This window comes from Carcharhinus amblyrhynchos, chromosome 26, assembly GCF_965287045.1.
Source record: "Carcharhinus amblyrhynchos chromosome 26, sCarAmb.v2.hapA, whole genome shotgun sequence".
Classification (NCBI taxonomy): Eukaryota; Metazoa; Chordata; class Chondrichthyes; order Carcharhiniformes; family Carcharhinidae; genus Carcharhinus; species Carcharhinus amblyrhynchos.
Window position 1 is genome coordinate 25101090 of NC_137349.1, and position 25683 is coordinate 25126772.

The 25683-nt window shown below is 45.4% G+C and overlaps 1 protein-coding gene across 1 annotated transcript in view; it reads left to right on the forward strand.

Moving 5' to 3' along the window:
- The window catches only part of LOC145358618 (zinc finger protein 414-like), a 35235-nt gene extending 10112 nt beyond the window's left edge, over nt 1-25123 (forward strand). Inside the window, exons 3-5 of the mRNA XM_080212827.1 lie at nt 17338-17443; nt 20744-21297; nt 24287-25123. Of these exons, the coding sequence (XP_080068953.1) occupies nt 17338-17443; nt 20744-21297; nt 24287-24510 (884 nt within the window). The 3' untranslated portion in view covers nt 24511-25123. The remainder of the gene's footprint in view (nt 1-17337; nt 17444-20743; nt 21298-24286) is intronic.
- Nucleotides 25124-25683: the final 560 nt, after the last annotated feature.

The window sequence follows — 25683 nt, forward strand, 5'->3', positions numbered from 1 at the left end:
CAGGGAGAGGAAATTTAAAAATTACAGACATTTATTTGTATTAGCTCAAGTTTAATTTCATTGTTGGCCCATTGCTGTCATTACTATTTTTGGATTTCTTTAATAAGCCAGGGTAAGTATAATTCGCTCTACATCCTAGTGGTATTTTTCTGCTTTGAGGATAACAGAGAATTTTTTTTGATTTGATTTATTTTTGTCACATGTACTGTGATTCAATGAAAAGTACTGTTCATGGTACATAGAGGAAAGGGAAAGGAGAGGGTGCAGAATATAGTGTTACAGTCATAGCTAGGGTGTAGAGAAAGATCAACTTAATATAAGGCAGGTTCGTCCAAAAATCTGATGGCAGCAGGAAGAAGCTGTTCTTGAGTCGGTTGGTACGTGACATCAGAATTTTGTATCTTTTTCCTGACGGAAGAAGGTGGAAGAGAGAATGTCCGGGGTGTGTGGGGTCCTTGATTATGCTGACTGCTTTTCCAAGGCAGCTGGAAGTGTAGACAGAGTCAGTGGTTGGAAGGCTGGTTTGCGTGATGGATAAGGCTACGTTCACAATCTTTTGGGCATATTATGGGCATCTCCATGCATTCTCTGCTAATTTACTGTGAGTTAGAGTTAGCTGCTAGCTCTGGGCTGTGCTAATCTATGCCTGATGTGGAGATGCCAGCGTTGGACTGGGGTAAACATAGTAAGAAGTCTCACAACACCAGGTTAAAGTCCAACAGGTTTATTTGGTAGCAAATGCCACTAGCCTTCGAGGCAGAACCCTGAAAGCTAGTGACATTTGCTACCAAATAAACCTGTTGGACTTTAATCTGGTGTTGTGAGACTTCTTACTAATCTATGCCTAGCAGAGAAGAAACATGTTTCTTGCTGGCTCCATGCCTCATGTAAGATAATCGAAACTGGGGCCAAGACGTGAACATGACCACAATGTGGATATGAGTCAAAGATGGGGCTAGACTACCCATTTTGTGTTCATAAATGAAGAATGGACATTTAGATTAACAAATAAATTCATTTCCATGGGGCCTTCCCCTTCAGGAGGCTGCCATTCAAGAATCCAGTCTCCCCCGTTTGGTAAATACAGAAGTGTAGGTATTGGGCCAGCCGCACTTATGTTGCAGCATGGTTCATGCACTATAGTCCAGTCTGCCAGCACACTCTCAGTCATCAGTGTTAACAAGAGTAATACATTGGGTGCCAGCATCAGAGAGTGCCACCCTTACCCAGTTTACTAAAGCAGAAGTGTTCCCTTTTCTTGTGTCTGGATAGTGTGCATTGGGCCAGGCCAGCAAGGCATTTGTCAAATTGAGCTCGTAACTTAGAATCATAGAATCTGTGGCACAGAGACAGGCCCTTTGGCCCAAACTGGTCCATGCTGATCAAAAAGCTAACTTATTTTGCCCTTGACTGAAAAGGAATGTGTCGTATTCAGAGAGCACACTGTTTGCCTGGGAAACCACGGGAACAATGGAAAAACTGCCGCATTTAGTGCTGGTTCCTTTTAAATCTGACACTTGAAGTAAGGGAACACTCCAGTACCAAAACCATCAACCTGTTAAAGTAGAGGCACAAAGTGCCCAATTGAAGAGTAGGATCAAGTGAATGACATGACCTCGATTCTTCATAACTGGGCTGTAATAGATCAAGGACAACTCGATATGACTGGAATCAACAAAAACTTCATTGCCAACGAAGAAAATAAATATACAACAAGGTGCACTGGGTGATTCACTCCCAAGGAAGAAAGCTAGAAAGCTGTGACCGGTGTCTGTTATGCTTGGCACCATCTGTGACCTGGCATCCGCCCACAGGCACCTGTTCCTGCCAGATTGCCCAATTTGGAGCGAGTGGGTGGTGGAGACTCTAAGGACAGATGACTTTGCTGATGGCCAGAGTTGTCCAGCAATGGGGTTATTGGCGAAAGGGGGTCACTTAAGGCAGCAGACCCTGCACTTTCTTCCATTTGGCTTCAAGGACACAACCATTGCTACAGTATTGCACTCTCCAGAAGTACCAGCCACTGCACTGACTCCTCCCATTCTGAGCACCTGGCCAGAGAGGTTAGAATGCAGGGTAGTCACACTGGTCAAGGCACGGGGCTTAGAACAGACATTTCCTGTAAATGGTGCTGAATAAACTGGAAATACTGCAGGTGCTGGAAATCTGAAACAAGTAAGAAGTCTCACAACACCAGGTTAAAGTGCAACAGGTTTATTTGGTAGCAAACACCACTAGCTTTTGGAGCGCTGCTCCTTCCTCAGGTGAGTGGGGAAAAGCAGAAAGTGCCAGAAAAGCTCAGCAGCTCAGGACAGAGTTAACGACAGCACCTCCTCCAGACACATTTTGTTATTTTACTTGTCACATTCCCAGTTTTTGCCCTGTGCAGTCTTGTTGTTTAGCCGCCTTTATCTCCCATTCCATCGCAGACGTTCCTTTTTGTCCTTTTCCCTCATAATTCCCCCCACAATCTGAGACATTAACACTGATTCTCTCTCTCAAGTGTTTGCCCTCCTTTTACTTTTCACAGCAGAGGTATTTTGCAAGTTGCATTTTGGAAGGTACTGAGTATTAATTCGGAGAGGACAGAAAGATCACAACTTGGCTTCAGTGTAATCAACATGTGGCAGCCCCAGGGACAAGTGAAACAAAGCTGACCAATGGCTGGATGTGGTTATTATTAGTAGTTCACAATGTGAAGGGCAAAATCTTACCCAAAAAAAAAGGCAGAGTGTTGTTTCTGGCAAGAAAACTGGCACGTTTCTCTCCAGACTCTCCCACATTCTGGTTTTAAAAGAAAAACCAAGAGGGCGTGATTCACGTTGTCATCCAGGGGGAGGTGGCAAAACCCAGCAGCATAGAGATCAGGGCACCATCCCTTAAAGGGTGATATCCCATCAGAGCAGCACAAACCCCTCCCCCCCCCCACCTCATCACGGAGGCCTCAGAGTTCTACTAACTCCCTCCCCGATCAGAGCCAGCATTCACTCACTCTGACCAATCCCCCCTTCCACCCACGTCTGGGTGAACCTGTTTTAAACCACTCTGGCATGACATCAGGTCGGTGTGGTTTGAAGATCTGGCAAGGCAGTGTGTCAATATCAAAATCTATGGAAATGTATGTAAATCAGGCTCATACCCATTAGAATCCCTACAGTGCAGAAGGAGGCCATTCGGTCCATAGAGTCTGCACCAACCACAATCCCACCCAGGCCCTATTCCCATAACCCCAGGCATTTATCCTGCTAATCCCCCTGACAGTAGGCTCAATTTAGCACGGCCAATCAACCTAACCTGCACATCTTCGGACTGTGGAGGAAACCCAAGCAGACATGGGGAGAATGTGCAAACTCCACACAGACCTGAGGCTGGAATTGAACCCAGATCCCTGGTGCTGTGAGGCAGCAGTGCTAACCACTGTGCTAATGTGGATGTGAACATGATGACATCACTGGCAAGGGACGGTGAAGATCCAAAATCCCGTTTGAACCCCTGTCAGTAATCTCGCGGAGGACAAACATGGGCTTAGTCTTTATTCTAATCTCCACCTGTGCATCATATCAACCCACTCAGCTTCTCAACCTGCAAGATTGTAATGACAGAATTGCAGTGATAAATTTTGAATTGGTCTGTTTCTGAAGGTAAAACTGACTCTGTGACTTCAATGTTCCTTTTCAGATTTCCCCATGCAGAAGAAGGGGGAGACAGTGTTATATGGGTAATGGATGAGTATTCCAGAGGCCCAGGCTCTTGTTCTGGGGGGGACATGAATTCAAATCTCACCATAGTGGCTGATGGAACTTAAAACCATAATAAATCTGGAATATAATGCTAGCCTCAGTAATGGTGACCATGACAACTACCATTGATTGTTGTAAAAATACATCTTGTTACCAGTGTTCTTTAGGGAAGGAAATCTGCCATCCTCGCCTGATCTGGCCTACGTGTGACTCCAGATCCACAGCAGTGTAGTTGACTCTTAAGCGCCCTCTGAAATGGCTGAGCCCTGGGTTCAAGGGCAATTGGGGATGGGCAACAAATGCTGGCCTAGCCCCATTGCCCACATAAGAACATAAGAAATAGGAGCAGGAGTAGGCCATTTAGCCCCTCGAGCCTGCCTCGCCATTCAATAAGATCATGGCTGATCTGTCATGTCTCAGTTCCACATTCCTGCCCTCTCCCCATAACCCTTAATCCCCTTGCCTATCAAAAACCTATCAACCCGCGTCTTAAATGTATTTAGCGAGGCAGCCTCCACCACTTCAACGGGCAGAGAATTCCAGAGATTCACCACCCTCTGAGTGAAGAAGTTCCTCCTCAACTCCGTTCTAAACCTCCCCCCCCCCCCCCTTTATCTTGAGGCTGTGCCCTCTAGTCCTACTGTCCTTTCTGAGCGGGAGGAGCCTCTCCACCTCTATCCTATCCATCCCATTCATCATCTTATATGTCTCAATGAGATCTCCACAACTCAGGTTAAAAAAGAAGCCACCTCTATGGATTTTGATTTGTCCCCCAGATGCTTCATGTATCTCATTAATGGTGACTATATTATTGTCTAAGCATGTTAATTTTCTGGACTAACGACATTTGTCTCCCTGATTTCTGAGTTATCCGGTAACGATCTGATATTCCAAGACCCTATCTTGATTGTTCTTTTGTGAGTTTTGACTGCTGAACTTGCAGGCTGGCTGCAGTTTCCCAGCTGTGTTGGGAGTAAGGCAGATGACATTGTTTTGGGGTGTACCTTTTCCAGCCCCTTCCCTCCCCAGTAGAGTGTGTAGAGCTAATCCTGAAGAGAGATCCTCTTGCACAGTTAGAAATGCCAAGTTCTCCCCCCGACCCCGACAGAGCGATTAATTATTAACTGTTGTCATCAGGTCGTGACAAGACGCTCCCGGGGATCATGATCTTGCCCCCATCACTGCTAACTTACTGCCAAAGAGCTACATGAATGTTATCATCTGTCAAAGAGTCTGTGGGTGGTCTCATTTATAACAGGAGGTCTTTTGCACAGTCAGCCTTGCACTGGCCTGGTGGGCCATTGCCTGGTTGCAAAGATCAGGATAAGGGGGCAGCACGGTGGTTAGCACTGCTGCCTCACAGCGCCAGGGTCCCAGGTTCAATTCCGGCCTTGTGTGAAGTTTGCACATTCTCCTCATGTCTGCGTGTGTTTCTTCCCACATTCCAAAGATGTGCGGGTTAGGGGGATTGGCCATGCTAAATTGCCCCTTTGTGTCAGGGGTGAGTATGTGGGGTTAAGGGGAAAGGGCCTGGTGGGCTTGTTGCCGGTGCAGGCTCAATGGGCCAAACGACCTCCTTCTGCACCGTAGAGATCCTATGATTCTAAGACACTGCTGCAACTTTTCTTCCAACTTCACAGCCATCAGCTGATCCATTATTGAAGGAATTTGTGGTGGTAGAACTTGTGGAAAGGTGGCCCTTTATCACCATGTCACCGGGTGCTACAAAGTAGGTTTTATGAGGTGTTTAAATGATGTAGAGGCACAACTGCTGCTGTGGTCCATAACTGTGTGCATCAAGAGAAGTCCTGCTTATTTTGCAGATAGCCTCCAGATCCAGAGTTGTCCTGACTCTCCTCCAGCTGTGAGGCAGCGGTGCTAACCACTGTGCTAACAGTTGTTAGCTATTTTTACCCCCAGCTAATTTTGAATACTTTTGTGTCTAAATAATTGAATCATTACTTCATTATCCTGACACTGTACCAAGAAGTAAATTAAATTATCATATGGGCTATGTTTGTATTGCACTCTGTGCTGTGTGGGGATTTCCAACTGGAGTGTTACCAGAGCTACAGAGGGCAGTTTTGGCCTCATATGAGCCATCACCTCCTTACCTGGTCTTCCAGATATCTTTGTGGATTTAATTGGCCTCAACATTTATTGCACGGTGACCCACTTTATTATGGATTGTATTTGGGTGATTTGTGAAGCCTGATGCACCCATGAATCAGTCTGTATCACCCGTGGCAAGACTTGAGACCAAGTGGCAAGTAACATTCACATCATTACAGTGGCACAGTGGTTAGCACTGCTGCCTTACCACGCCAGGGACTCGGGTTCAATTCCGGCCTCAGATCACTATCTGTACTGAGTATGCACATTCTCCCTGTGTCTGTGTAGGTTTTCTCCAGGTGCTCTGGTTTCCTCCCATAGACCAAAGATGTGCAGATTAGGTTTATTGGCCATGGTAAATTGTCCCCACGTGTCCCAAGATGTATAGTTAAGGGGAACTAATGGGGTAAATATGCGGGGTTACCGGGATAGGGCCTGGATACAATGTTCTGTTGGAGAGTCAGTGCAGACTCGATGGGCCGAATGGACTGTAGGGATTCTATGAAGTGCCAAGCAATGAAAAGAGAGAATCTGACCATCTCCCCTTGACATTCATTGAGAATAATGGAAAACCTTCTTTGGCTTTTGCCAATGATGATTCTCTCTATCATACATACAGGAAGGGTGTAAGTTAAATTGAATTACTCCGGCGGCACGGTAGCATAGTTAGGGTGGCACAGCAGTTAGCACTGCTACATCACAGCGCCAGGGACCTGGGTTCGATTCCCAGTTTGAGTCACTGTCTGTGCGGAGCCTGTACGTTCTCCCCATGTCTGCGTGGGTTTCCTCCTGGGTGCTCTGGTTTCCTCACATAGTCTGAAAGACGTGCTTGTTAGGTGCATTGGCAGTGCTAAATTCTCCGTCAGTGCACCCAAACAGGCGCCGGAGTGTGGCGACTAGGGGATTTTCATAGTAACTTCATTGCAGTGTTAATGTAAGCCTACTTGTGACTAATAAATAAACTTTACTTTGATTATTTTGTTGGAAGAAAAACTGCCTTAGATGCTTTGCAGTACAGGTAAAATTACAGCAGGGGGCACACAAGAATAGGAAGTAGAAAATTCAGCCCAGTTGATTCCTGCGCCATTTTCAGCTGTTACAACCTTGATATGAATATTGAGAGTTTCAGCTTTAATGCAAATTGTGGTCACACCTCAGTTTCTTTTAACCTTTGACCATGTTCTTCTATCAGCTATTGAAAACCTGATGTACTCATAGTCAAAATAATTACTATTTTAAGGAACTCTATCAAGCAAATTCTATCAAGCATATTGGACCCCACTGTGGGATTAAACCAGTCTTTTTATCTCCATGTATATTATTGGTTTAAGGTTTGTATTAAAAACACACACTCGTGTGCAGAACTACAAGACACTTGAAATTTCCATCCTTTTCCTTTTTAAAATTTGATTCAGAACCTAATGCTGAATTACAAGAGTCTCTAGTCAACGTGATGTGATGTTGGTGAAGAGCTTGCTCTGCCTGAAGGCAGGTTCGACCTATAGCACAGTGATCTCCACTATTGGTAGGAAGGCAAGCCCCCAGTGAACCCCAACCGGAAGTTGGGCATCGAAACCCATGCAGTTGTCACCAGTCTGCTTCATAGAGTCCCTACAGTGCAGAAGGAGGCCATTCGGCCCATTAAGCCTGCACTGACAACAATTCCACCTAGGCCCTATCTCCATAACCCCACTAAATCTGTCTGACACTCGGGGGCATTTTAGCATGACCAATCAACCTGACCCCCACATGTTTGGACTGTGGGAGGAAACCGGAGCACCCAGAGGAAACCCACACAGACACGGGGAGAACATGCAAACAGCACAAAGACAGTCACCCGAGGCCAGAATTGAACCTGGGTCCCTGGCACTGTGAGACTGCAGTGCTCAGCACTGTGTGACCAAACCATCCAGCCAACTGAGCTAACCGCACCCCCCCCCACCTCCCCCATCCAAAGGACTCTGCGTTGCTGTGGCAACATCATTTTTTTACATGTCCATCATAGCCGGGAGTTCTGGATAGTGATAGTGGAGGCTGTTGTTTTCTTTCCATCACATGGCTGACCAGGAATCTGTCCCGCTCTTGCACCGGAATTCTACTGCCCCGCCCACTACGGAATCGGGGCAGACAATGGAAATGACCATTGCCCTTGGGCGGGATTTTCCAGTTTCGGGCCCAGCGAGGCTGTAAAATCCTACCCTTAGTGTCTGTTATCGATGTGTGTGTTGGAAGGATTTTGATTGATGCCCCCTTGTTTGGCCAAGATGCGAGTGCACCTTCCTTGGCCACTATGTCCTTGAGTGGGGGTGAAACGGAAGCCCTGACTGGGAGACTACCTACTCCACCATGGAACCTCAACCTGGTGAAGACTGTGGAGGGATGAAACACTTGGTTAGTTGCTAAAAATTGGTGTCCAGGATCATTTTTATCCCCAGTCCAAGCCTGCGAGACTATGCTCCAGTTAAACAAGGATGCTTGTTTTCTGATTTCTTCAACCATTGTGTTAATGATCTTCTGTTCAGGCCAACATTTTCTCCTGTGTAGGCTAAAAATAGTGGAGCTAATTTTAACAGTTACTGTAACTTGATTGCTAATTGCCTTAAGGGGTTGATGAACTCAGGTTGCCTTTCCTGTCAGTCAACATTTCCTTTTTTGTTGTCTTCCTCCTTCAACCTCAGGATAAAATTCCCTTGATGCTTTGTCATTGCTTGCTGGCGCTAAACTAGGCCATCCAACTATTGTCCTCTTTTTCCCCTTCTCTGTATTTAGATTGTAAGTGCAATGACCTGTACTGGACATAAGTAATTGTTGCTCCAATGTTTACCTAAATTACCATTGACTTGTGCCCTCTGATCTGTTTATATTTCATAATGGTTTGTTTCCTTTATAAATTTGTACAGAGAAGGTTGATAATGTAGTTGAGATATTCAAAATTGAGAGGTTAAGATAGTGGGGGGGGAGCTTATTTTCAGGGACTGATGGGTCAATAGTTTAAAAATTATTACCAAAAAAGTGAAGAGGAAGGTTAGAAGAATCACACTTTTTTCCAAAGAGGATTTATGGGATGTGGAACAGCTTACCAGGAACAGCAGAGTCTACAATAACTTTTTTAAAAAAAGTGGATAATTTTTTTTTCAGGTTATCAGGAAATGTACCCTTTTTGGGGGCAGCATGGTGGCACAGTGGTTAGCACTGCTGTCTCACAGCTCCAGGGACCTGAGTTCAATTCCTGACTTGAGTCACTGTCTGGGGGGAGTTGGCACGTTCTCCTCACGTCTGCATGGGTTTCCTCCCACAGTCCAAAGATGTGCGGGTTAGGCGGATTGGCCATGCTAAATTGTCCCTTAGTGTCCACAGATGCATAGGTTAGAGGGTTTAGCGAGATAAATGTGTGGGGTTACGGGGATAAGGCCGAAGTGGGAATGTTGTTGGTGCAGATTTGATGGGCCGAATGGCCTCCTTCTGCAACTGTAGGGTTTCTGTGATAGGATAAGGGAAAGAGGGTAGCTGTAAGGGTAGGACTTAGTTAATGGTAGGGCATTGGGGAGAGTTACAGAACAAAGAGATCTAAGGGTATATGTTCATAGCTCCTTGAAAGTCCACCGCTGGACAGAATGGTGAAGAAGACATTCAGCATGCTTGGTTTCATTGGTCAGAACATTGAATACAGGGAGTTGGAATGTCTTGTTGAAGTTGTACAAGACATTGGTAAGGCCACACTTAGAATACTGTGTGCAATTCTGGTCACCCTATTATAGAAAGGATGTTATTAAACTAGAAAGAGTGCAAAAAAGATTTACTAGGATGCTACCGGGACTTGATGGTTTGAGTTATAAGGAGAGGCTGGATAGACTGGGACTTTTTTCTCTGGAGCGTAGAAGGCCGAGGGGTGATCTTATAGAGGTCTATAAAATAATGAGTAGCATAGATCAGCTAGATAGTCAACATCATTTCCCAAAAGTAGGGGAGTCTAAAACTAGAGGGCGTAGGTTTAAGGTGAGAGGGGAGAGATACAAAAGGGTCCAGATGGGCAATTTTTTCACACAGAGGGTGGTGAGTGTCTGGAACAAGCTGCCAGAGGTCATAGTCGAGGCAGGTACAATTTTGTCTTTTAAGAAGCATTTAGACGGTTACATGGGGAAGATGGGTATAGAGGGATATGGGCCAAATGCGGGCAATTGGGACTAGATTCAGGTTTTTGAAAAAAAGGGCGACGTGGACAAGTTGGGCCGAAGGGCCTGTTTCCATGCTGTAAACTTCTATGTCTCTAAGTAATGAGTCAGCCCATGTGTGATGGGCCCCCATGGCCATCTCCTGTGTTGAAGATTCTATGATTTGATGGCTCATCATTTCATTGTTGCTGGAGCATTTACTTAACAGTTAATACTTTATTATGCAACATCATTGCCTTTTGTACTCCATTAACAACCCACTTCTTAGTTGACTAAGAACCAAGCAATAACTAACCTCTTTGGTGTTGAAGTGGTTCCAAGGTAACCTGCCGCGCAGTGTAAGTTCCAGTATGCAGGTTTTAGGCCTGAATTCTAGTGAAGTCACAAGGACTTTGCACCTTAGCCAAAATGACACTGGAGCTCTGATTCCTGAGCTTCATCTCCAAACTCAGCATTTGCCATTTTTGGTGGGGTGGGGGGAAGAGATGGCTTCTACTTTGTATATCTGTGTTTCACAGAGGCAGCTGAGGTCTGCCAGTGTTGATGACTGGGTGAGTTGGCATAGAAGGAAAAATATGGTGGATGGGAGTCATAAGTTGGCAGCATATTGGTGTGAGGGGTTAAGAAGGGCCAAGGGGTTGAATGAAGGACATTGGGTTGAAAAGGTGTGTGAGGGACCATTGATGGGTAGAGGCACATAGATTGGCAGAAGAGGATATGGAGGCCACAGAGGCATGGTGAGATGAAATCAGATTGAAGTTCTAAGTGACCAATGCAGCCTTCGCAAAATTTTAACAAACACTGTCATTGATGACATTTAAATTACTTCAGGTTCTTAATTCCTTATATTAAAACGTAGCCCCACATCCAAAACAGCTAATCTCTTTGACACCTCCAAGTGGTTATAATCAAAATGTGAACTTGCAGGCAACAGTGGAGGGGGACATAAGATGCCATGAGTTTGCATAGATGGGGTATGGGATGTGTGTTTTGGGTGAGGGGAGATCAGAGCTAGAGGACTGTTTTACTGTTCTTATTGTAACAAGGACAAAGTCCCAGAGCCCCAAAGTGAACCTTTTAACCAGACTGCGTCTAGGCCCAACAGACCACCTAGATGCTTCGAAATTCTTTTTGGGTCATGTGGGCATGACTCCTGTTGGCACCTAACCCTGCAATGCCCAACACACTTCCCTAACCAAAATTACCCAAACTTAAAATACCAAAGTTTCAGGGCACTTTCTCACAAGTCTGTTTCACAGACAAATTTGGGAGTGAAAATTTAGCTTTAGTGATCCACCAACTGGAACAGGTTGGTCTTGCAATATGGCTAATGATAGAATCATAGAGGAGGCCCTTCAGCCCATTGTGGCTGTACTGGCTGGAAAGAGCTATCTAGTTTAAATCTACTTTCCATAGTATTGTAGGTTACCTTAAGTGCTTTTTAAACATGTAAAGTTTCCTAAATCTAACACCCATTCAGGGAGTTCCAGACCCCGTTACCTTCTGGCTGAGAAACATCTCCCCTCTAATCCTCTATCGGTCATTTTAAAGCTGCCCCTGCTTACTGACCTCACTGCAAAGGGAAATTAGTTCTTCACATTTACTTTACCAAAGCCCTTCATAATTTTATCATCTCAATTAAATCTGCTCTGATCCAAAGAAAACTACACCAGCTTATCCAATCTTTCCTCCTAGCTGATTTTTTTTTCCTTTCCTGGAAACATCCTTGTAAGTCCCCTCTGTACCAGTACAGTCATGTCCTTCCTGCAAACTGATGACCAGAACTGCACAAGGTACTCTAGCTGTGGCCTAACTAGGGTTCTAGACAATTCTACCATAATCTCCCTGCACATATGTACTGTTAAGTAAGTTAGCTTTATTTATGAGTCACAAGTAGGCTTACATTCACGCTGCAATGAAGCTACTGTTTTAAAAAAAAAATCACCTAGTCGCCACACTCCGGCACCTGTTCAGGTACACTGAGGGACAATTTAGCATGGCCAGTCAACCTAAACAGCACATCTTTGGACTGTGGGAGGAAACCAGAGCACCCGGAGGAAACCCATGCAGACACAGGGAGAATGTGCAAACTCCACACAGACAGTGACCCAAGCCGGAAATCGAACCCAGGTCCCTGGCACTGAGAGGCAGCAGTGCTAACCGCTGTGCCACGGTGCTGCCCTGTGCAATGTGCCATCTTATCTACCTTGCTTCATTGTCTGTAGGGATTTGTGGGCATGCATTCACAAGTTCCCCTATCCACATCACCTCCTGGTATTCTGCCATTTACTCCCTTGCTTTGTTCACCATCTCTAGATGTGTTACTTCATGCTTCAGCGAATTGAATTCCATTGACCAGTTTTCTGCCCACCTGATCAGTCCAGCAGTCCACAGCTTTCTTCTTCACTACTCAATGTCTCAATCCATTTTTGTATCTAATGCAAGTTCCTGTCCTCTGCATTTAGGTCCAAACCATTGTTATATAACCCCACACAAACAGGGGATGTCATACTGGAAGTATCTTTCTCTTTCCTGCTACTAAACCAATTTTTGATCTAAGCTGCCTCTTTCCCTTGGATCCCTTGGGCTTTTAATATCTGGCCAGTCTGCTGTGTGGGACATTGTCAATTAGGGTCAATTTGGTGTGGCCAATCAACCTAACCAGCACATCTTTGGACTGTGGAAGGAAAACGGATCATGTTCGTCAAACACAACCATCCCTTAATGCATCCATGCTGGTCGACCTCTGTTTCTGTTTAGTTGACAGTTCATACTGTCTCTCAAATTCTTTCCAATAATTTGCCCATGACAGAGGTTTGGCTGACTGTCCAATAATTACTCACTGTAGTCCATATTCCTTTCAGTCTTTTAAACAAGGGTTGAGTGTTAGCAGTCCTCCTGCCCTCCACCACCATACCTGTAGCCAGAGAGGATTGGAAAATCAAGCTCAGATTTTCCACTATTTACCGCCCTGACTCTCTTTTTAACAGCCAGGAATCATTTCCTCTGGACCTGGTGATTTGGCTATAGACCAAGTAACCCTGTTTCATTAGTGAAGGGATGAGCCTGTCGCAAGGGCCTCGGATTTTTCCCAGTCTCCTCCATATAACTAACTCTAATGAGTCTAGTGATCTTAGTTGGAAATCATTGGTAGATACTCAAGAGCTCCTTGTGCTGGTCACCTGAGGATCTTGGCTGGTCACAGCCATATAAAGAGTATGTGCACCTTACAGTTTTCCCATATACACTTGTGGCTGACTCAGTTTTGGAATCTACCAACTTCCTGGAACTTGTTTACAGCACTCTGAATGAACCCTTGCTACGTTGACTTGAACAGTTCAAAACAGATTTTTTTTTAAAGTTTGCTCATTAGTCACAAGTAGGCTTACGTTCACACTGCAATGAAGTTACTGTGAAAAGCCTCAAGTTGTCGCACTCCAACACCACGCTCTGGTGCCTGTTCAGGCACACTGAGGGAGGATTTAGCATGGCCAATTCATCTTTGAACTGAGAGAGGAAACCCAGAGCACCCGGAGGAAACCCACGCAGACACAGGGAGAATGTGCAGACTCCACGCAGACAGTGACTCAAGCTGGGAAAAAGGTGGCCAATAGCAATTAGGGATAGACAATAAATGCTACCCTTGCCAGCAGCGCACACATCCTATGAACAGTTCCTTTTTCAGAAGAGCTGCTTGGCTAAGTACAGTGTGTCTGTGCACGGAGTGAGTGTGGACTTTATTGCATGTACAGAAATGTTTCAGGTTTAGATTTCTCAGAGGCTAGCTTCAGAGACTTTGAAGTATAGTACAAAAACAGAAAACGCTGAATATCCTCAGGAAGTCGCAGTTCTGACCCGAAATATTAATTCTGTTTCTCTCCACCCATGCTGCCTGAACTCCTGAGGCGTTCCAGCACTTACTTTCTTTCCAGCATCCATTCTAGTTTGTTTTTTTTCTTATAAGTGACACTCTGTTTGTGTTGGCACCAAGCACTCCAATACTATCTGTATCACAGTATTGGGTGGCAGAGTGGTTAGCATTGCTGCCTTAGAGCCAGGAACAGGGATCGGTTCCCGGCTTGGATCACCATCTGTGCAGAGTCTGCACATTCTCCCCGTGTCTGCTTGGGTTTCCTGCAGCTGCTCCGGTTTCCTCCCAGTCCGGGAGATACGCTGGTTAGGTGCATTGGCCGTGCTAAATTCTCCCTCAGTGTACCCAAACAGGCACTGGAGTGTGACGACAAGGGGATTTTCACAGTAACTTCATTGCAGTGTTAATGTAAGCTACTTGTGACACTAATAAATAAACTAAAACTTATTTTTTTACCACTAATCCACCCAGTAACTGTGTCCAGTTAAAACGGAATGAGATGAAAGCAATACTTGCAGAACAAATTTTTACTAAACTATTTGTCTGGAAGGGTGGAAGTGGAGGAAACAGCAGAGTTGTTTAATTGAAAGTTAAGTGTATCCTTAAGTACATATATGACGTGGTAAGAAAGAGAACACAGGAAGGAACAGGAACGCGTAGTTCCTGTAAGTTGTGGGAATTTCCACTAGCAGATGTTACTCTGACAACCACATCTGCAGGAAGTTCCTCCAAACTGTGGACCCAAGATTATGATAACGAGTTAGAAAAATGCTGAAACATGAACGGAAGAGTGATTTCTGGAGGGAGCATTTGACAGGAGTCACCCTGCAGTGATAACGGAAGGAGTGGTGATTATCCATAGTTTAGAGAACATGAGGATACACGACGAATGATTCCCACCTACAAGCACTGATTTCTTTAGGGAAGATAAGCCCTTAAAACAGACCATCAAATGGGATATTCTAGCACTCGAGACTAGGCTCATGAGGCGAGATCAGCAATTCAGTTAGAAGTCCAGTCGTAAAATTAAACTTGATGTTGTCCAAACCTCTACCTTTTTATGTTTAGCCCAAATCAATAAACCCAGATATTCTGTTAAACCTGAGCTGCCATTTTAAGAGAGGGCGAGTGGGATTTACATTCTGATTTGACTTTATTTATTATTATCACGGGTATTGGTATACAGTGAAAAGTATTGTTTCTAGCACACTATACAGACAAATCATACCATTCGTAGAGAATGAAAGGAGAGAGTACAGAATGTAGTGTTACAGTCATATCTATGGTGTACTGAAAGATCAACTTAGTGTGAGGTAGGCCCATTCAAAAGTCTGATGGCAGCAGGGAAGAAGCTGTTTTTAAGTCAGTTAGTGCGTGACCTCAGACTTTTGTATCTTTTTCTCAACAGTAGAAGGTGGAAGAGAGAATGTTGACGGTGCATGGGGTCCTTAATTATGCTGGCTGTTTTGCCGAGGCAGTGGGAAGTGTAGACAGAGTCAATGGATGGGAAGTTGGTTTGTGTGATGGATTGGGCTACATTTACAATCCTTTGTAGTTTCTTGCAGTCTTGGACAGAGCCATACCAAGCTGTGATACAACCAAAAAAATGTTTTCTGTGATGCATCTGTAAAAGTTGGTGAGAACCAAATTTAAGTCTTCTGAGAAAGTAGCACCTTTGTGATCAGGATGTGTCCTGGAATGCTTCACAGCCAGAGAACTATCTTTTGAAGTATAGCCAGTGTGGGAATGTTAGGGAGAGGTAACAACCTCCGGAAGAGGTTGTGCACAAGAAGATCCCAGAAAGAGCAGTGAAATATTGATCAGATAATAATGTGCTAAGTATCAGTTAATATTGTCTGCAGCACTGGGAGAGCTCCCCTGATCTTGTCCGGAACAGTGCGACGGGGTCTTTTTATCTCTGTTTGGAAGGGTCACATCTCAGACAGTACAGCACCCCACTCTGCTTCAGCCAAGAATTGGCTTAGATCATGTGCTCTTGTCTCTTGAGTGGCCTTGGGCGTGCAACCTTCCGATTTGAATGAGAGCATTGCTATTTGAGATAAAGCAAATACAAAAGGACATGAACCACTGGGCTGTTGTTATTGTCATTGAAACACAAGATTAAGGAATGATTTGATTGAGATCTTTAAAAAATGATGGGATGAGACAGATGCAGACTGACTCCAGTGTTTGAGGAGCAGATCAAAGATTGAGGGCAGAACTGGAAAATTTAGCCCTAAATGAGAGGTGTTTATAAGAGTTGTGAGCCAATGAAATACACTACCAGGAATAAACATTTTAAGGGTTAAAGTTTATTTATTAGTGTCACAACTAGGCTTACATTAACACCATAATGAAGTTACTGTGAAAATCCCCTAGTTGCTACACTCTGGCGCCTATTCAGATACACTGAGGGAGAATTTAGCATAGCCAATGCATCTAACCAGCACATCTTTCGGACTGAGAGAGGAAACCCACGCAGACACTGGGACAACATGCAAACTCTGCACAGTGATCCAAGCTGGGAATGACTGAAGCAAAGCGTAGGTCAATTTTTAATATAATTCGGGTAGGTAGTGAAGGAAAGGGACATGATGTTATGAAACAAGGAGATTACATTAGACTCCTGCTCATGTAGAGGATAAGCACTGTCACAGGCTGTTTGGGTCAAATGGCCTTTTCCTGTGTTTCTATGGAATTCTCTGTTTGTGTCATATCCCATTATTTGTACATCCTGCTTTTCCATAATCATTTGGTTCTGCTAAAAATGATCTTTAATAAATATCCTGAACAAGTGGCATCCCAACAGCAATCCCTAGCTAACAACCAACTAACTGGAAGATATTTTTAAAATACTTTAACACAAGCACTTTTTTCAACAACTATTTGTGATATTATCAGTTCAGTTATTGTGTAAAACCATGTTCATGACTCGACAAGAAATGAATTTCCGTTTTAACAAATTTCAAGTCTCAATTCATGTTAATGTTCAATTGCAAGTCAGTTTCTCAGCAATGAATTATTTTACCAAATTAGTTTTAAATTTACATTATATTTAGGCTTACATTAACACTGCAATGAAGTTACTGTGAAAATCCCCTAGTCACCACACTCGGCACCTGGTCGTGTACACTAGGGGAGAATTTAGCACAGCCAGTGCACCTATCCGACACATCTTTCAGACTGTGGGAGAAAACTGGAACACCCGGAAGAAACCCACACAGACATGGCGACAACATGCAGACCCAAGCCGGGAATTGAACCCGGGTCCCTAGCGCTGTAAGGCAGCAGTGCTAACCACTGTGCCACCGTGCAAATTAGCTGGCCCCAAGCTTGGTGGCTGTTATAGTAACAGGCTTGAGTTTGCTCTGGGTTATATTGTGAAGATGTGATGCTAGTATAATTACGAAATGTGCCACTTTGTGTCTTGTTCTTCTTTCAGGAAAAGCGTATAAATGTTGTACAAATGACTGTAAAGAGTCATTCTCCAGTATGCATCATCTGATGAATCACATGAGGGTACATAACAAACCTAACCGATACTTCAAGTAAGTTGAACATTAGGTCATCTTTTGGCTAAATCAAGGATCAGATCAAGCCCACAATTGGGTGCAATGCCTCATCTTGTTAGCTTGGGTTATTGTTTGTCTCCCTTTTGGGGACCTTGAATTGGATTCAATTGGAATTTGAATTTGGTTTTTGGAGTAAGCAAGGAATGGATAGGAGTTTGCCCAGTCCATTCTGAGCATTGACTTGTAACTTTAAGGGTGAAGCTAAAAAAAAATTTTAGATTAGGCATGTAGCCCGAAGGTGGGATTGAGTCAGGGTCTGAAGGAGGAGGAGGGCTGAATGTGGGTCTGAGGGGGGAGGGGGCCTGTGTGGAACGTTGGGTCAGTTCAACCTCTGGCCTGTGTGCTGTGGTGGGAGGGAGGGGGGTTGGGAAACCAGATATTTGTGGGGTGGGGGTACGATTCCTTTTGCTGAGGGGTTGGTGGCACACTGGCTGGAGCACACAGCTTGAAAATGGGAGAATGTCACTCATTAACTTTGCAGACAGCCAACTGAAGCTACCCCAAGCCTCCAGCAGAGGCAGTGTCAGCATCCAATGCAAGCTTGGTGCATGTTTTTATAAGGACCAGTTTGTTAGTGTCCCAGCAGCCAGACAAGACTGACTTCAGGCCACTTTGAGAGTTGTGACCTTCCATTGGATTTTAGTATCCAGTGCATATAATGGGCGAATTGAGTTCGTCAGACCCTGACCCTGTGTGCTGGGGCTGTGTAAATGCAAACTTGTTCTTGCTTGGAGTTAAATTTGTATCCTGGTCCCTCGATCACTATCATGTAGAAACAGATTATCTGGTCACTATCACCCTGCTGTATTGAGTGTGCTGGATGGATACTGGCTGTAGTCACAGTTGGAATCGCTGGAAAGCACTTTGGGGCATCATTTCAGTCTTTTCTTTCTAAACCTATCCCTCCAACCGAGGGGTGACAATCTGACCCCAGACCTTTGTGGCAGCAATAAACCATGAGAATGAGACAGACCTGGCCTCTGATGTCTCTGTGTCATTTGTTGGATCATTCTGTTCTGCACCACCAAACCTCTACTCTGATAAGATCTTTGTCAGGAATTATGGGTGGGATTTTACTGTCTTGCTGGGATGAGATTGTAAAATCCTGCCTGGGACCAATGGAGACTTCCGTTCTGGGAATCTTGCCTGCTCTGGACGAGGTGGTAGAGTTTCGGCTCATGTATTTTCTGAAAACAATGGAACAGGGATCCCACGGCTTAGCGACATGGACCAGTTAGATTCTAATCGCTTTTCACAGACATAACCAAATATAGAATCCCTACAGTGCAGAAGGAGGCCATTCAGCCCATCACGTCTGCACTGGCTCTTTGACATAGTTCTTACCCAAGCCCTAACCCTGTAAGACCACGTATTTATCTGCTAATCCCCCAACCTACACATCTTGGGACTTTAAGGGGCAATTTAGCATGGCTAATCCCGCTAACCTGCATATCTTGAGACATTAAGGGGCAATTTAGCATGGCCAGTCCACCTAACCTGCCTATTTTTGGACTGTGGGAAGAAATTGGAGCACCCGGAGGAAGCCCACGCAGACATGAGGAGAACGTGCACACAGATTTGAGAAAGTCTGTGAGAAGGATACACCACTTCTGACCCAAGGCTGGAACTGAACCCAGGTCCCTGGTGCTGTGAGGCAGCAATGCTAACCACTGTGCCGCCCATTGACTGGAATCTGTTAAAATGTGAGTCCTAACTAAGAAGAGGGAGTGACCTACACGGTCTGGCACATATGCTGTGACCAGTGACTCAGCACAGAGCCCCGCTGGGTCCATATGTGTCAGTGAACCATTACCGAGTCAATAGTTGAACACTTGTGCTTTTTAGTTGGCCTTGATTTTCTTGTCTGGCTCCTGATGAAACCTTGACCGGGATTTTCCCCATGCCACCCACCCTAAAACTAGAACTTCCTGCCCAAGGTCAACAGACCTGTCAGTGGTCCATAAGAAATGTCCATCTGGCCCGTGATGATTCCCGCAGCGGGCGGAAATGGAAAATTTACCCTCCTGTGCCTATAATCCCAGTTGTTCAAATCGAAGCAAACTTTTAAATTTGTAACAAAATTAGTCTGCTTACAGCACCGGGATGGTCTTTGAGCAATGGAGTTTCTGTGCCTGGAATCATGGCACCACAGAATGACTCTCCGACCTCCCAGAATGACACAATGCCATGTATCACGTTCCTCTACAGGAACAAGGCAGCTGCACTTAAGCATTTCGTTTGGTTTATTGCTGCAGTCAAGGTCTGAGAACAGATTGTCACTCTTCAGCCAGAGGGTTCAGTGTAGAATTTCGCCATATCCATAACCTCAATGTTTCAGAGCTAATTATTTTTGAAATGTAGTCACTGTTGTAATGTTAAGAAACGCACCAGGCATTTTTAAGATTATTTACCGAATGTGGGCATTGCTGGCTAGGCCAGTATTTGTTGCCCGTCCCTAATTGCCACCTCAAGAAGATGGTGGTGAGCTGCCGTCTTAGGGCGCTGCAGTCCCTGTATTGTAGGCACACCCACAGTGCTGTTCAAGAGGCAGTTCCGGGATTGTGCAAGTAGCAGCACAATCCAAAGACCAACAGTGAGATAAATCATAGAATGCTGAGAGTGCAGAAGAGGCCATTCAGCCCATCGAGTCTGCGCTGACTCTCCACAAGAGCACTCTACCTAGTCTCGATCCCCTGCACGTTGATAATGGCCAGTGCACCTAACCTGCACATCTTGGACACTTAAGGAACAATTTAGCGTGGCCAATGCACCTAACCTGCATTGGCCACGCTAAATTGCACGCGGTGGAAACCCATACAGACACAGGGAGAACATGCAAACTCCATACAGTGACCCAAGCTGGGAATTGAATCCCTGGCGCTGTGAGGCAGCAAATGCTAAACACTGTCCCATGCCACTCATTATTAGATCATCTTCCTTTCTTGGTGTTGACTGGGGGATAAATATTAAGCCTTGTGGCAACAAGCTGCCTTTCAAAATCATGTCATGGATTCTTTTGTGGCCACCTGAACGGGCAGACCAGGCCTCGATTTTAATCCAAAATATATGGCACTTCTGACAGTACGGCACTCCCTCAGTGCTTCATTGGCCCAGTTTAATGTGCTCAAATACCTGGAATGACACTCAAGCCCTGGTTCTGAAGTGAGAGTGCCTCATTGGCTTGTTCATTAAAGTTTATAAAGATACTGTTGTGTTTGAAAGTCTGGAAAGCTGCCGAGAGCCAAAGGTGAATTTCTGAAATGATTTGTCTTGCAGGTGTGAAGGATGCAAGCTCCGTTTTCGGACGCACCGATCTCTTTTTAAACATATGCATATATGTTTTAACACCGCGACACGTCCTCTGCTGCAGAGGGTGGAGAAGCCGTGTCCCAGCCCATTATCTGCCGGGGAATCTGACCCTCTGATTAAACAGCCAGTTTCTGTGGAGCCAGTCAAATTCCAAAGCGTTATCAAGCAGCTCGAAAGGGATGGCAATGTGGCGAGCATGGACACCATTGGCAAGGCGACCGATTCGAGATCACTCACCCCGCTCCCAACTCCCCTCCCTACCCTTCACCCCTCACTCACCCCCATGCCTTTGGTGTCAGCGACCCCGCATTCATTTTCACTGCTGGAGCCATCTCTCTTTGCCACATCCAGCCTGAGCAGGTTTCCTAACCAAGTCCACACTCCAGTGCCAGGCCCCTTCATTCCGTACATGCATCCCGCGCCTTACAGCCTTGCCCAAGGTGCCACACAGCCACGCCTCAGGTCTTATGTTCCCTCCGAAAGTCTGCCATTCTCAAACGCGGTCTGGAGGAAGAGTACGGGTAAGGTGTACTTTCAATCTTATAACCCATTGTGTTTAACTTTCCGAAGGGAACTGTATATTTCATTTTGCTGTAGGTCTTTCTGAAGTTGAATGCTAAATTTGTAATAATACCCCAATCTGCAAACTAGATAAACAGGAAGGGCATTCTGAACAAGCTGAAATATACCTGTTTTTCTCCAGAGTGGCACAGTGGTTAGCACTGCTGCCTCACAGCGTCAGGGACCCGGGTTTGATTCCAGCCTTGGGTCGCTGTCTGTGCAGAGTCTGCACGTTCTCCCCAAGTTGGGCCTTTGGCCAACTTGTCCATGCTGCCCTTTTTGTTTAAACCCCTGGTTGTCCCAGTTGCCCGCATTTGCCCCATATCCATCAATACCTATCCCACCTATGTAACTGCCTAAATGCTTTTTAAAAGACAAAATTGTACCTGCCTCTACTACTGCCTTTGTTCCAGATACTCATCACCCTCTGTGAAAATATTGCCCCTCTGGACACTTTTGTATCTCTCCCCACTCACCTTAAACCTATGCCCTCTAATTTTAGATCCCCTACCTTTGGGAAAAAATATTGACTTTCTAGCTGATCTGTACCTCTCTATTTTATAGATCTCTATAAGATCACCCCTCAGCCTTCTACGCTGCAGAGAAAAAAGTTCTAGTCTATCCAGCCTCTCCTTATAACTCAAACCATCAAGTCCCAGTAGCATCCTAGTAAATCTTTTCTGCACTCTTTCCAGTTTAATAATATCCTTTTTATAATAGGGTGACTAGAACTGTACACAGTATTCCAAGTGTGACCTTACCAATGTCTTGTACAACTTTAACAAGACATCCCAACTCCTGTATTCAGTAGTCCAAAATACGTGCTGGTTGGGTGCATTGGCCATGCTAAATTCCTCCTCCGTGTACCTAATAAACTTTAAACATTTAATAAATTAATAAATCTTTTTCTTCAGAATTGCATCTTTGGAAGTTAGAGAGCCATTGCTTATGGGGCATAAATACAATTTTACTGAAAAATATTGGATTCAAGTAGCTTCATTCCTGGGAATGAATTTTTGTTGGGTTTTTTTTCTGGTCACTTCCTAGATATTTTTAATTTTCTTACCAATATGTTTCATCCATTTTTGCTGATCTGAATCATTCCTTTGCGGTGAGGAAACAATTAGTTTGAAATGAGTCTTGTGCTGTTTGTTCTGTTATATTTTAGTGCCATACTGGCACAGAAAGAGGCCATTCAGCCCGTTGAGCCAATCCCTCTCACACGGTCTGACTGATGCAGTCGCTCCCCCTGTCCACTTTTACACCCTTCCCAGACAGACCACCTCCCCATCAAGACCGCCACCTCCCTCTCCCTAAATACCCTGTGACCTCCCCTCTCTGCACTCACCTAGTCCTGGACGCGGGGCGTGACTGTACCACCTCGCTGTGCCTGGCGAATAGCGCAGTGAGCTGGGAAACTAGCCTGCGACGCTAAAAATACAATTGACACCCAGCGCCAAACTGTTTGCTATGTTCCTGGCCCCCCCCCCCCTCAAATGGTGTGAACTGTGATGAGCATATTTAAAGTAGTATTTAAATGTACATAGTACATGCAAAACCCAGCACAAGGAACTTTCCAGCAAAAATCAGTACAAGTCTCCACTAGCGTAGAGCAGGCATGATGGTCACGCTGGGGTGTTTGGGGGCCATTGAAGCCCCCTCCGGGTGTTTGGAAGCGTGGCCATTGGGCAGTGCCTGCCTGGAGATGCCCATTGGACATCCTGCTGGTGGCTACCAGACACCCCAGTGGTGCCACTTGGGCACTGTCACTGCCAGAGAAGTGGGGTCTAGTGGAGGGAGGTGGACAGAGGGGGCTTGGCTGGGTGGGCTATGAGCGGGGTCATGCAAGGATGGATCATGGAAAGGGGGAATTCGGGGATCTGGCAGGAGTATCAATTGGGAGGGTCCTGATGCCCCAATGCAGGCGACTTGTGTTGGGGTGGGGATGGGGGCATGCAGCTGATTGTACGGGGGTGGCCAATGTCCGTGGAAGGTAGGAGGTTTCCAGTGCGCTGAATTGGGGCACCGTTGCAAAGCAGCACCCGAGCTCTCTGCAGCCGGCTGACTGGCACATATATACCCCCCTCCCCATGTACCAGTACACGCCACCAGTGTGACTTGAGTGTGAGGTTATTGCGGTCTGGCGCACGCCTGAGAGACCAACATGGTTCACCCTCCTTTGCAGCTGAAAAGTAAAAACGTATGGTGAAGTTTGGTTCTTGATTCACCAGTTCACCATGGTGGCACAGTGGTTAGCACTGCTGCCTCACAATGCTAGGGACCTGGGTTCGATTCCCGGCTTGGGTCACTGTCTGTGTGGAGTCTGCACACTTTCCCTGTGCCTGTGTGGGTTTCCTTCCATAGTCCAAAAAGGTGTGCTGGTTAGGTGCATTGGACATGCTAAATGCCGGAGTGTGGCAACCAGGGGATTTTCACAGTAACTTCATTGCAGTGTTAATGAAAGCCTACTGGTGACACTAATAAATAAAATTTTTTAAACTGATAGCCAGTGCTTTTTAATTTGATTCGCAGTGACTAAGAGTGCATGCTTGCATTGACACGTCGCTGCATTCTAACAGCAGGGGGGTGGTTTAGAACGGAGTTGAGGAGGAACTTCTTCACTCAAAGGGTGGTGAATCTCTGGAATTCTCTGCCCGTTGAAGTGGTGGAGGCTGCCTCGCTAAATATTTTTAAGACGCGGGTTGATGGGTTTTTGATAAGCGAGGGGATTAAGGGTTATGGGGAGAGGGCGGGAATGTGGAACTGAGCCACGACAGATCAGCCATGATCTTATTGAATGGCAGGGCAGGCTCGAAGGGCTAGGTGGCCTACTCCTGCTCCTATTTCTTATGTCCTTATGTTCTTATGAGTTTTGATTTCAGGTAGATTTATGAAATGCACTTCTCCCCGGGTAAATTCTGACCAGGTATCGTTTCTTGCCTCTCGCAGCTCAATCTGCAAACAGCAGGATTGTGTGGGAGCATACCAGGGGCCGATACAGCTGCATGCAGTGTCCGTACTCGAGTGTCTCGCGGGAAGAAATGACCTTGCACCTCCAAGAGCATAACAAAATCCTCAGCAGCAGATTACCGAACGAGATGGGTATGTTCGTAAACGCTGGTGACAACTACGGCGCACTCTCAATGCAGTTCAGTGAATCTCTGTTTACCTAAGTTTACAATGGACCGAGGTGTGTGTCGAGAGAGGCAGTCACCAATATTATATGCTTTACAGTTGAGAGTTCAACAATATGTATTGTGATTGTCGGTGAATTTGGGTCCAGTGATTTTTTTTTTTCTCTCTCTGTTGGAAGTCTCCAGACCAGCTGGCACCAAAAGAAGCAACCATTTCTATTTGCCATCCAGACACAGTGTGAAGTGGCACTCTGTGTTTCTAGAGGCAATTGTGTGTTTCATTTATGTTTCACGTGACTTTGTTCCCTTCAATAAATACCTTGCTGGCATACAATTTCATGGACTTCAAGTGCCCTCTGCAGTGTCTCGCACAACTCCCTGCCATTCAGTGAGCTCCATGCAACCACCAGGTTCATCAAACCTGGTTCAGCCTTCACAACAGCTGAAACTCCAGCAGAGGTGACTGGATAACTCATCAGTTCTCCACTTAACCCAAGGCTCTATGGCCATTGCAGCACCTCTATCATGGCAAAATCCATGGAATAAACCGTGACTTCCTCCTTTGGTAAAGTTCAATTACCCTGCCTTAACCAGTTAAGATGTGGAGATGCCGGCGTTGGACTGGGGTAAACACAGTGTGAAGTCTCTCAGCACCAGGTTAAAGTCCAACCAGTTTATTTGACAGTTAAACCCACACGTTTTCGGAAACGCTGTTCCTTAGTCAGGTGTGTGGAAAGTTTTGATCAGAGAAGGGCACATTAAGGCACAGACTTTAACTGTTAATTAAATGGGAAAGTGTGGCATGGAAGGGCATATAAAGGCGCAGACAGTAACTGTCACACCTGCTGAGGATTTTGTAACACATACAGTAACTGTATGTACATACAGTAACCTTTATATGCCCTTCTCTGATCAGAGCTTTCCACACACCTGACGAAGGAACAGCATTTCCGAAAGCTTGTGGGATTACTATCAAATAAATTGGTTGGACTTCAACCTGGTGTTGTGAGACTTCTTACTGTGTTTAACCAGTTAAGCCATTGCGGAAACCTTGAGTCACAATTTTTGCATGTGACCCTTCATAATTACATTCTTGTACTAAGGGTCCCAGCAGATTTGACCTTACAGTTCTTGGACTTTTTAATGATGTATTTACGGTCAAGGGCCAGTGGGTTGATATGAAGTTTGGCTTCAGATGACCAGTGTGGTTGC